At 32.8% G+C, this 12,156-nt stretch overlaps 1 protein-coding gene across 1 annotated transcript in view; it reads left to right on the top strand.

Annotated features, from left to right (window-relative positions):
• NAMPT (nicotinamide phosphoribosyltransferase) overlaps window positions 1-11,054 on the top strand; it is a 31,601-nt gene extending 20,547 nt beyond the window's left edge. The window contains exons 8-11 of the mRNA XM_036246636.1: window positions 1,372-1,491; window positions 6,005-6,145; window positions 7,375-7,509; window positions 9,919-11,054. Of these exons, the coding sequence (XP_036102529.1) occupies window positions 1,372-1,491; window positions 6,005-6,145; window positions 7,375-7,509; window positions 9,919-10,029 (507 nt within the window). The 3' untranslated portion in view covers window positions 10,030-11,054. The remainder of the gene's footprint in view (window positions 1-1,371; window positions 1,492-6,004; window positions 6,146-7,374; window positions 7,510-9,918) is intronic.
• The last annotated feature ends 1,102 nt before the right edge of the window (window positions 11,055-12,156 follow it).

The raw sequence follows: 12,156 nt of genomic DNA, 5'->3' as shown, positions 1-12,156 counted from the left end.
ACAGAAAGGATACCCTGAGTTATGGGTTACTTGTATAAACTGTCAAAGAGACAGTTTAGTACTGTTGAATATTTTCTGCTTGCTTTCAAAATTATTTAATAGCATTACCATTTTAATGAAGCCTGTGATTTAGTTAACAAGTTTATGGTTTGTTTCTTTTCCTTTATCACAAGTCATTGCTATACTTTTGAAGTTCTTAATGCAAAAGAAATATATGCAAGATGATGTAGTAAAAAAATTTGGAAACACTTTTCAAGTAGTGATTATTTAAAGATACTCTGATCCTCAGCATAGAGTGCTGTCTATTTTTAGTCTCTCTCTTTTTCTTTTTAACTATGAACAAGAAGTCAAATATTGAGACAAATACTCTTTGGCAGGACTTGGTTTGTCTTCTTTGAAAAGCACTAAATAAGAGCAGACTATTTGATCCTTACTACTAGAAAAATATTGTGTAAGGTGCTTTACTTAAGTTGTGCCATTTAATCTCTATGAAAACCCTATAACAAGTATTACATTCTCTTTTTTATAAACAAAGAGACAGACTTAGAGATTAAAGAACTTAAAGTCACATACAACATGTAAAATAAGCCAAGTATCTATTGTCACCTTCTGACTTTACCACATTTTCCCAGCTAATATTTAGATGATAAATTACCCCTTAAGAAAAGGGTAATATAGAATCAAGGAAGTCTTTTCCGATCCTATTAATAATAAGCCAATCTTAAAGCCTTATCTTAGCCTGAAATATTAACACATGTGGTTTTGGCAAACTTAACAGATTTCATGTTTTACCTGTTATCTTGTAAATATGTAGACCTAGTTTTAAGAATAGTCATCAATATGGAATTTTTTTATCATTAGAATCTTAAATCAGTTTATTTAGGAAAAGGGAGTGATTGTTGGAGAGAAAAATTGTCTGATAGGTCTTTTGAATCACTGACCAAGCTTTCTGAGAAATTTTAAATCAATGTTTAGGTATTTCAGCTGCTACAAAACATCTAGTGGTTAATGAGTAAGTGGTGTGATTTGCATATTATGCAATTTGGCTTGAGAAATGAGTGTCATCTTTAAGTGAAAATTTTAGAGAAACTGCATTATAAGTGCTCCATTTCCAGCTTTTCCTGCATATCATATTTCTCTGAACTTTGTAATTCAAATGGGTTCATATTTGTTTTATCAAAATTAAACCAAATACAACTAATGGGCACAAGCAGAAAAATGCAAATTAAAAGTGCTGTAAAATTTTTTAAGTTAATTGATTATATTCTCAAGATTATCTAGCAAAGCAAAGTCACTTTTTAACTTTGGAAAGCTTTTACACTTTTTTTCACTTTCAGTTATTTTGTGTTGGGTGTGTATTTTTCTGTACAGGTTTTGGATATTTTAGGTAAGAAATTTCCTATTACTGAGAACTCAAAGGGCTACAAGTTGCTGCCACCTTATCTTCGAGTTATTCAAGGGGATGGAGTAGATATTAATACCTTACAAGAGGTACGTGTTTATAGTTTATATTAAATATTCCAGTACGGTAATCATAATTAAGTTCCTTTTTATTAGTTTGATAAACAACACATTTATCATTTTAGCACAAAATACTGTGATTCTTTTCATAAGTGTTTATGTCTTTTCTATTAATTGTTTAAATGTTATAAATAATAGTAACTTAAAGTATAGAAGTACCAACCAAACCACATTTACTATTCCATTTCTCACTGGCCATTCTTGATGATGAGCCTAAAGAAATATCACTATGAAAGAGAAAATGTCAGTCAAGGAATATTCCTTATATATAAAACAAGTCCTGACACTGCTCATATAGGTCTCAGTTTTAATAGAAGGGAGCGTCACATACTCTAACAATATGAAAGTCAAATGGTATTAATACATGCTTTTTTTCAAAATTGTAAAATGGTTTGTCAGCTCTTCTAAATTAAGCCTCGACTGTCATCACTATTATTGTTAGATTTAGCCAAATAGTGTAAGTATTAAAACTTTTGCTTTTATTCTCCTGAAGAGCTATAATTTCATAAAATACACTCCATAAAAGTTAACACCGTCACTGATATCATAATGTGGACTGTCTGCCATTGTAAAACACTGACATTTTAATATAGAGTCTCCAATGGCATCCACTTGTCTAACACAAGTTATCAAAGATTTTTCAGTTTGAAAAGTTTGATGTGGTTCATGTGAGATCAGTACCCAAATTATAGTTTGTTTTCCAAAGATTCATTTAAAAGTAAGAACTACTGAATATAACAAATAGTATTTCTGTGGTGATGTGCATGTAGAGTTCCAGAGGGAGAGGTATCTGGAATAGGTATTCTTGCAATAACAGAAATGAGGTTTCTTCCATCAACTCTCCCAAACTGCTTTGCCTAAGTGGAAACTCCCCCAGACTCCTCTAAGACATCAGGGGCTTGCATGTGAAAGAGAAAGAAGAAATAGAAGAAAAGTCAGCAGTGAGGAGGAGGAGGACCTGATTATAGAAATTCCAGCTGGTATATGTAATTGCTGGTGTCTCCTTAGCTCAGTTGAATTAAAGGTTTTTTATCTGGGTATCACTTAAGAACTATTACCCACTCCTACATTTTAGGCAGTTTAGCAGGTACTCCCTTTGTCCACCATTCAAGTGAAGAAACACGGGCAGGATACTATACCAATTTCAGAAAACCCCATTAGTCCCGGGCTCTTCCCACTGCGTATGTCTGCCCTTCCTTATTCCAGTGGTGAGCTTTTTAAGTTGGATTGTTCAATTGGTTATTTATATTTCCCTTTCAAAAAACTGAAGCTCTTAACTTTCTTTTCTTTTCCTCTCTCTCTCTCTCTCTCTCTCTCTCTCTCTCTCTCTCTCTCTCTCTCTTTAACTATGAACAAGAAGTCAGATATTGAGACAAATACTCTTTGGCATTGGTGAAACCTTAAACAGAATAATAAGAGAATTAATACTTTGTATAGTGCAACTGTACTCGTGTTGATTTACCTAAAGGGTAATAGCTGCTTTCTTCATATTGGAGGTCGGTCAAAATAAGTTTTTAGAAGCAGAAAGCAGAATTCATGTAGTGGTTTTGCTTTGTTTGTATACTAAATTAGATTCCTTAATTTTGACAGAAGGAAACATCTGTTTAATTTCCAACAACTGACTTCTTTTACTGACTGTCAGCCTCACTTTTTGGACTGCTATTCACAGTCCATCTTCCCTGTGACATCCCCGTGAAGTTTACAGTGTAAGCCTACCCTATCTTGTGTGCACCAAAATCAATCTGCTTATTTACGAACAGAGACAAAAATCTCTTTTGTTTTGGATAAAAGACAGATTGCCTTCTTTTCTATTTGTATCTTGGTTAGGGATTCAGTCATTTGTTGTCATGGAAACCTCTCCATTGGAGTGGTTCATTAATGACATTAAAATGATACTAAATTCTCAAAATTGGTGAGACTCTTATTTTTCCCTTTAACTATCCTACTGTTCTTCCCCTAGAACTCTTTTCTCTATCTTTCTAGGAAGTTTCTCCTGGCCCTCACAATTTTGGTCCAAAGACTAAATAGAAGATTTATTTAAACATTAATGATAGGAACACATCAATTTTTTATCTAAATAGAAAGTATGTAAAAACACTTGTAGATTATAGTACATGATTCAGACATATGATTGTATAACAAAAATATTTTATTTAAATGCTAATGGCATAATGACTTCTCATTTCAGTTAGATAACTTGGGCATAAAATAGGAAAATAAAGAATAATATTTAAATTTTGTCAGTTTATGTCTAGTCAAATTTCCTTCTGATTGTGTAAATATTTTTAAATAGTAACGTTTTTCCTACTTCTGTAATTTCCTGTACTCTTAACAGAACAATTCACTTAAACTTTAAATTATCTAAATTTTATAACTTCTGGTTCAGCAATATGGGAAGAATATTTTCAAGAAACTGGGCAAGAAATACAGAGAATGCCATTAGGTGATTACTGTTCTTTGTAATTTCCTCATAGTTATGCTTCTGAGGCATAATCTATAATCATGCAACAGGTCTAAAACTATTTTCTGTGTGTGTGTGTTTAACTAAACCACCTTATCTTCTATCTGTCTGTTTCCCTCTTTGCATTTCTTCCATATTGAAATTAATTTGGAAGAACTTAGTTTTATAATGTAAGGTTTTTACATTATAACATGCCTTAATTTTATAATGTTAGGTTTTTATTGTTGCTTTAGTTATACTTTGGTTCACAGTTATTTCAATGAAAAATAAATCTGAATCCAGGACCTTTGTATACTTTGGGGTTTAGATATAAAAATAAAGACATGAGACTGCGTTTATGTACAGCCTAAGGAATCACTTTAAAATAAATTGTGTATGTTTTCATCTTGATTTCTCACATGTAGCAGTTGAGATTTAAGAAGAAACTTGCCTTTTTAAATGTGGGATTGTTAAAAGATGAAGGTCATTGGAGTTTATATATTTTTATCGTTCAGTGTTGAAAATAATAGATGTCATATAATACTTGTCTTTCTCTGTTCATTTGTGGAATATAATTAACATAACAGTCTGAGGAATGGGGTAGTCCCAGAGACGTGGAAGTGGGGTACAGACTGACAGTCCCCAGAAGAGCGAGTGGTGGGGGAGAGATAAACTACAGAACTTATATGCATGTATGCATGAACAATGGACATGGACAACAAAGCTGGGGACAGGGCGGGGAGGGAGGGAGAGGGGGGAATCAGTGGGGGAAAATGGAGAAACATCTATAACAAAAATAAATTAATTAAATTTAAAAAAAGAAAATAATAGATGTCAGGTGAAAACTCTTAGTATTCGAGGGGAATATGGTGAATTTATATTAATCATTTACATAAAACGATTTCATTTGCTTATGGTTTTCTAATCGTTTCTGAAAGTTCTGTTTCAGTAAAAGGAAACCAGACTTTCTAATACTTCCTTTTGACTTTTCTCGTGAAATTAAAGGAATGGTTACTAAATTTCACTTGTAACTTTCTATCATAAAAGTGATTTAATGTGTTAAATAAGACATATTTAACATATAGGTAAATAGCCCTACTTAGGAAAAAGAAATATAAATGACATTAATAATGTAGCTTACTTAATAAATTAATGTAACTTTTAAATTATGTGACCCTTGAAAAAGTTATTGTAGCTGCCAGAACTATATGTTCATTCAGTCTCTCTAGCTGGCCTGTAGATAATCATTCTGTCCAAAGTTATACAATGATAAATGTTAATGCCCAGTGTATTCATAATTTTGCTTATGGCACTGGAGTTCTAGCCAGAGTAAAATGACTCTGCCAATGTCTGAACAATAAGTAGGAGAGAGTATTTTACATTGTTTTACCATCAATATCTGTTGATTTATTTAAATGCCCCATTATATATGACATGCATTATGATATGTGATAATATGTATTGAGATTTATTAGGAGTGGTTAGTCATTCCTACAGTGTAGAAATTTGGGGCAAATGTCTAGGTCCCATTGCTTGTGCTACTGGCATCTGGGCAACAACTATAGGAGGCAAACAAGTTTACACGACTAACCTTAGATATTTATAGCCAATTTTTCTAATTTCCTTCATTTCCCCATCCCTTAACACAGTTACAGTGATGACAACAACATAGATTCAGGGACTATGAAGTTCCTTCCTTCCACACTTATTCCTCATTTTGTACTTTTTGGGGTAGGTGGGTCTTTTAAAAGAAACTATAGGATATAGTTATGTGTAGGCCTTAATATCTTGTTATTTACTGTTTTAAGACAGCTCTGGGATGCTTTATACATCAGTATGGCTCATGGGACACAGATAATAGTGCAGTGAAAGGGGGTTTTGAGAATGGGGAGGAGGGGATCAGTGGGAGAAAAATAGGAGGACATCTGTAATACTTTCAACAATAAAGATACATTTTATTAAAAATATGGGCTATGGAAAATTACCTCCTTTTCCAGTTTACTTAGTTTTTCTTTGCTTGTTTTTATTTTTTTAATATTCTAGATTGTAGAAGGCATGAAGCAAAAAAAATGGAGTATTGAAAATGTTGCTTTCGGTTCTGGTGGAGCTTTGCTGCAGAAATTAACAAGAGATCTCTTGAATTGTTCCTTCAAGTGTAGTTATGTTGTAACCAATGGCCTTGGGGTATGTATGTCCTTTAACTTTTACTCCTGTGTTAGTACCTTCTTTATGTATCTAGGTAGAATACAGTTATCGAATGCAATAATCAGAAGATAATATGGTCCTGAAGTGTTAATATTTTGTCAGATATCACTGACCTTGGCTCAGGAAAAAAGGAAAGAAAAGAGACATTAGGTAATAACATGATTTAGGAGAATACAGGGGACTAGGAAAAATAAGATGAGAGATTAAGAGACAATGCCAGTCAATCTTTTTCTACTGCTTCAGTATGTAACTTGGAATAAAAAAGTTGACCATATTTGATCAGGAATGTCATCTAACCTAGGCATCATATATTAAAGATAACTAAGTATGCAAACATTGTCAAAACAGTGTTTTAGGAAGGTGGAATATAACATTGGAGTTGTAATATAAGAATCATGTTCTAGTAGCCTTAGAATAAGGGAACCCAAGCTGCTAGGCAGCTGAACAACAATCACCCTAGCTCTTCATATTCTCTTGAGAGTCTGTGAGTCAAAGGGTGAGGGTGGGAAATATTCTCCTAACAATGCCTGGTTTGGTCCCCTGCTTTATTCACCTCCATCTTCCTTTTGAAGAATTCTGGGATTGACCCATCTGTTTCTCCTTTCAAAGCCATCACTGGTTGCTGCTTCTTACTATATTTTGCCTCCTACCTTTCTGACCCTGAAACAAACATTCTGTTCTTAGGTTCTGTAGTTCTTTTTTGCTTCTGACAGTAATGTAACAGAGTAAAAAGTAACAAAATGCAAAGGTTATTAAGTAGGAAAGCCTTTACCTTAGTAAAATCCTAGTTCTGGAACCATAAATTATATAATGAGTTCACATTGATTTGTTTTTCAGTAGCATACCTGTGCTATGCATAGATCGGTTTAGAGACAATCTGTGGTAAAAAAGTAGATACCTTAAGGATCTCATGTTAACCTCAAAGGCTTCCTACAAAAGAAGTATTAGGTATTTATTCTGCATTGGTAAGAAAAGATAGCCAAGATTTAGATATTGTTTTTTTCTAACAAAGGACTCACTCTGTCCTCCAAAACAGGCTAGAGTCATATTTCTAAAAGCCCAGTGTGGGTTGGTTTCATTATACCTATAAATTGCCTTAAAATGTGTATGTAAATTAAATACGTAGTTGTTGTTTTTTTTTAAATGAAAGTTGAGTGACCATTTCTGACAATTAGTCTTCTTTTTCTGTTTCTGAATTTGGATTCCAGATTAATGTCTTCAAGGACCCAGTTGCTGATCCCAACAAAAGATCCAAAAAGGGTCGATTATCTTTACACAGGACACCAGCAGGAAATTTTGTTACGCTTGAGGAAGGAAAAGGAGACCTTGAGGAATATGGTCATGTATGTATCTGTGCTGATTGGGTTTGTTTGCTTTTATTTTTTTTAACAGTAGTAGCTCAGCTCTCCAAATTGAGAAAGTAAGCTTTTTTATTTATTTTATTATTATTTTAATTTAATTTAATTTAATTTATTTTTTATTTAGTTTTTTGGTACGTGCCCCTAGCGGGAACCGAACCCAGGACTCTCTGGTCCACAGGCAGACGCTCCAGCCGCTGAGCCAAACTGGCCAGGGCGGCTTTTTTAATTTTAAATTATTTTCAGAACAATTTTTTCTTGGAGGACAAACTAGTTTTATTATAAAATACACAGTAGCTGACCTAGCATACCAAAAAAGATGAAAAACAAGAAGTGGCTAGATCATAAGTATAAGACTTGTACATATTGGGTGAAATATTTTGTAACATTCAAAGAAAAGTAAAAGTGTTTCCAAATAGTGACCAGCAGGGTAGTTACTAATGAGCCTCAGCAAGCTGTGTATTTGATCTTACTCTTACTGCTAGTTAGCAGAGAATTTTTCCTGAAGAGGAATAGTTAGGAATAGTTACTAATACTTAAAGGATGCTATTCTTACACTGCTCATAGCTATTTATATTACAGTAAACTTTGGTGATTTTAATAGATAAATAAGGACTTTTATTTTATCCAAATTCTAAAATGTTGTTAAAGAGCATTCCATTTTTAAAAACAAGAGAATCCAGTTTACATGGTTTCCTTTAGTCTCATTTGATTCACACAGCAACTCTATGGGCCAAAAAGGCAAATTATATTGTCTTAGTAGTGTAAGATGTGAAAACTACATGACTTGATTCAGATTATATAACGAATAAATGGTGAAACATAGACTTAAACAAGTTTTCTGACTCAGTCAACCAAACTGGAAAAATTTATAGTATGCTACAGTAGTCCATATGATCTAATGATCTCTAACATACAAAAAAGTACATTTATATTTGTGAACTCAAAAGTTATAAAGTTTCAATTTTTTAAGCCACTGGAGAAACTACTCATATATTCTCAGAGAATAGTTTACATTAAAAATAAACACTAATTTACTACTTTAGATTCATCATACCATATCAAAATTCTGCTTGTTACTTTTATTATATTCTTTTTAAGATTTTAAACCAGAATGAAATAACATTTTTGTTACCTTTAATTTTTAAAATGTATGTTTCTAAACAAACTTTTAGAGTTAGATTCTTTGTATAGCCTGTTAATGCAATTCTTCGAGGTAGACTTCATTTAACTCTTGTAGCCACCAGGACTTTCCTGAATTACTTTAGATATAGCTGTAACTATTACTTAAAAACAAAAACAAAAAAGGGGGGCATTGATTGTTAAGCATATGTGAAAGATATTCAAGAATATTTAAGGCAGTAATTAATTTATAATTATCTAAGCATTTTTATTTAAGAATAGGAACCACCCCCTTCCTTGATAGATTATGTATAACTTTATGAAAAATACAACTAGAGCAGTGTGTTTTAAAACAACAGAATGACAAAAATATTAGATAATGTCATATGCATCACAGTCTTCAGACTAGATGGAAAACAATCATGGTAGATTACTTACAATTTTTCAGAGAGAAATTAGAAGCAGATAATTCCTTAGACAGGAGTGGATTTACCAGACCCAAAAAGGAATTTAGTCCTAATTTCTTAATTTATCTTTGCTACCCTTGTCGGGATCAAATAGATTATGTGTATCAGTGACTTTTGGATATACACTGTGCATTAGTTAAAGAAATCAATTATTTCTTTTGTTTGTTTCTGTTTGGTTTCTTTTTTATTTAGAGTTTTTGTTTGTTTGTTTGCTTATTTTAAAGGAAAAATTCTGTAACTAATAAATTAATTGGGCCCACAACCTGGGCATGTGTCCTGACCGGGAATTGAACCGGTGACCTCTTGGTGCATGGGTGCTCAACCACGGAGCCGCACCGGCCAGGCTGTAACTAGCAAGTTTATTAAATTCCAGGCTTACAGGTTTAGCTGGGATTGAGCCTGTTGGCTGGGAACAAGGGAAGGTCTGGCAGGTTTTTCTTGTTGGACTGTCAGTGGTGATTATCAGCGACAGCCATAGTTCTGGGCAACACATCTGCCACCTGGAAAAAAAAGGGATGGGTCAACTAAGTGTTTTGGTTTATCTTTTAAGGAAAACTGTTTTAATAATGTAATATTTAGGTCATTCCTCTTCATAAAAGTTGAATATTTTTACATAGCCATTTTAGGTGGTAGTTTGTTGTCTGCCTCCTCCACCAGCATTCTTTGTGTATAAAATTATTTCATAATTTAAATACCCTCAACATCTCTGTGTACTTGACTAGTCAGTCTAATCCATGAAATATTGCTTAAGTATTTTGCTTGATAGTCTAAATCATTAAACTTCAGTATTGTTAAATTTGTACAGGATCTTCTCCATACGGTCTTCAAGAATGGGAAGGTGACAAAAAGCTATTCATTTGATGAAGTAAGAAAAAATGCAAAGCTGAATATTGAACTGGAAGCAGCACCTCATTAGGCTTTGTTTTATGACTGGGTTGTGTTCTCGCCTGTGTGTGCGTGTGCGTGCACGTACACACATGTACACACATATACACCTGTATGTGTGATACATAATGTTCATTGTACAGATGTGTGGTGTTTCTTTGTTTTATGATGCATTGCAGCCAAATTATTTGTTGGTTTATGGACATACTACCCTTTCCTTTCTTTTTTTTCCTGTGTTTAAGTGATTTCAAATTAGGAAGTGCACTTGACCATGTAAAAGATTCATGCTAAAGTAAGCTTTTTAGGGCCCTTTGCCAATAGATAGTAATTTAATCTGGTATTGATCTTTTCTCAAATAACAGAACTGAGAAACTTTTATATATAACTAAAGATCACATAAAACAGATTCACATAAACTTATCATAATTGCTTTATGTTTATATTTAACTTGTATTTTTGTACAAACAAGATTGTGTACAATATATTTAAAGTTTCAGTGATTTAACAGTCTTTCCAACTTTTCATGATTTTTATGAGCACAGACTTTCAAGAAAATACTTGAAAATAAATTACATTGCCTTTTGTCCATTAATCAGCAAATAAAACATGGCCTTAACAAAGTTGTTTGTGTTATTGTACAGTTTGAAAATTATGTCGGGACACACCCTATATAATTACTAACCTCACTGCCCCTTGTAGAATATGTATTATCATTCTACATTAAAGAAAATAATGGTTCTTATTGGAATGTCTAGGCACTGTACAGTGATTATATACGTTGGTCATTGTATTGTACCAGTGAAATGCCAAATTTGAAAGGCCTGTACTGCAGTTTTATATGTCAGATATTGCCTGTGGCTATAATATGCACCTCAAGATTTTAAGGAGATAATGTTTTTAGAAAGAATTTCTGCTTCCGCTACAGAATATATACATAAATGTAAAATATTGACAAAGGTGGAAGTAGTGTATTTTAAAGTAATTACACTTCTGAATTTATTTTTCCTAGTCTATAGTTGATATGACTTAATACTGGAATGGGTAGTGAGTGTACTTATTTTAAATTTTTTGATTCTGTTATATTTTTCATTAAGTTTTTTAAAAATTAAATTGAATATTAAATTGTATGGACATCATTTATTAATTTTAAAATAAATCCCTAAATAAATAATATTCCAGTAAGTTCTTAAATGAAAATGAATTATCCCACAGTGAAAAGCATGATGACATGAGTTTGAAAATAGAAGAATATTAACCAAAAGCAGAAAGTTGGCTAAATCCAAAGTGTTCAACATCGAAATGTTCTAAAGTGATTAACTGTTAGATTCTGAGCCAGTCATCACATCTGACAGGAAACCATTTGTTTTGTGTTTTGGATTTTGTAGATGACTCTTATATTTAGGTCTGTTCTTCTAAGGCAGGGGTTGGACAACTGTGGCTCACAGGCCAAATGTGGACTTTTTGTTTGTAAGTAACTTCTTGTCTATGGCTACTTTCTCAGACAGCAGCAGACATTGAGTATAGTTGCAATAGTGACCACATGGCCCAGAAAGCCTGAAGTGTTTATCTGGCCCTTTAGAAGTATGCCTTAAATTTTAAGAGAAATGTTGATTTTCAGGAAAAGGAGGAGGCTTAAGTTGATACAGTGTTTGTCTTTCTCTTGTTCTTTCTTTTCATTTAAGAATCTGATATTGGAATACTAATTTAGAAAAGCTTTAACAACATGACATTAAATGTGAAATTTTAAAAATTGAAAAGCCAGCCCTGGCCAGTTTGGCTCAGCGGTTGGAGCATCAGCCTGCGGACTAGAGAGTCCTGGGTTCAGTTCCCACTAGGGGCACGTACCAAAAAAAGAAAAAAAAAAATTGAAAAGCCATAAATCATCTGTCCTGAACAATTACATGAAAAAGTATTAGAATAATCTAATGAGAGGTGAGTTACCTTTATTAAACATCTTTTATAAGCATTAAAAGGAATATAGGTTTTTGCAGATGATTCCAAACACGTATTTAATGAGAATAACAAGTAAAATTTTCATCCTGTAATTTCTGCTAGAAAATAATTTTAAACTGATCTTTTTTAATGTATCTGAGTAAAGGTTAATAGTATTAAAACGACTACATCTTTTCTTCACAAAATGTGCTAAGGGGCTTATGGA

This window comes from Molossus molossus, unplaced genomic scaffold (assembly GCF_014108415.1).
Source record: "Molossus molossus isolate mMolMol1 unplaced genomic scaffold, mMolMol1.p scaffold_m16_p_7, whole genome shotgun sequence".
Lineage (NCBI taxonomy): Eukaryota > Metazoa > Chordata > Mammalia > Chiroptera > Molossidae > Molossus > Molossus molossus.
The sequence above is the reverse complement of the archived record's forward strand: the minus strand, read 5'-3'. Positions and strand labels throughout refer to the sequence as shown.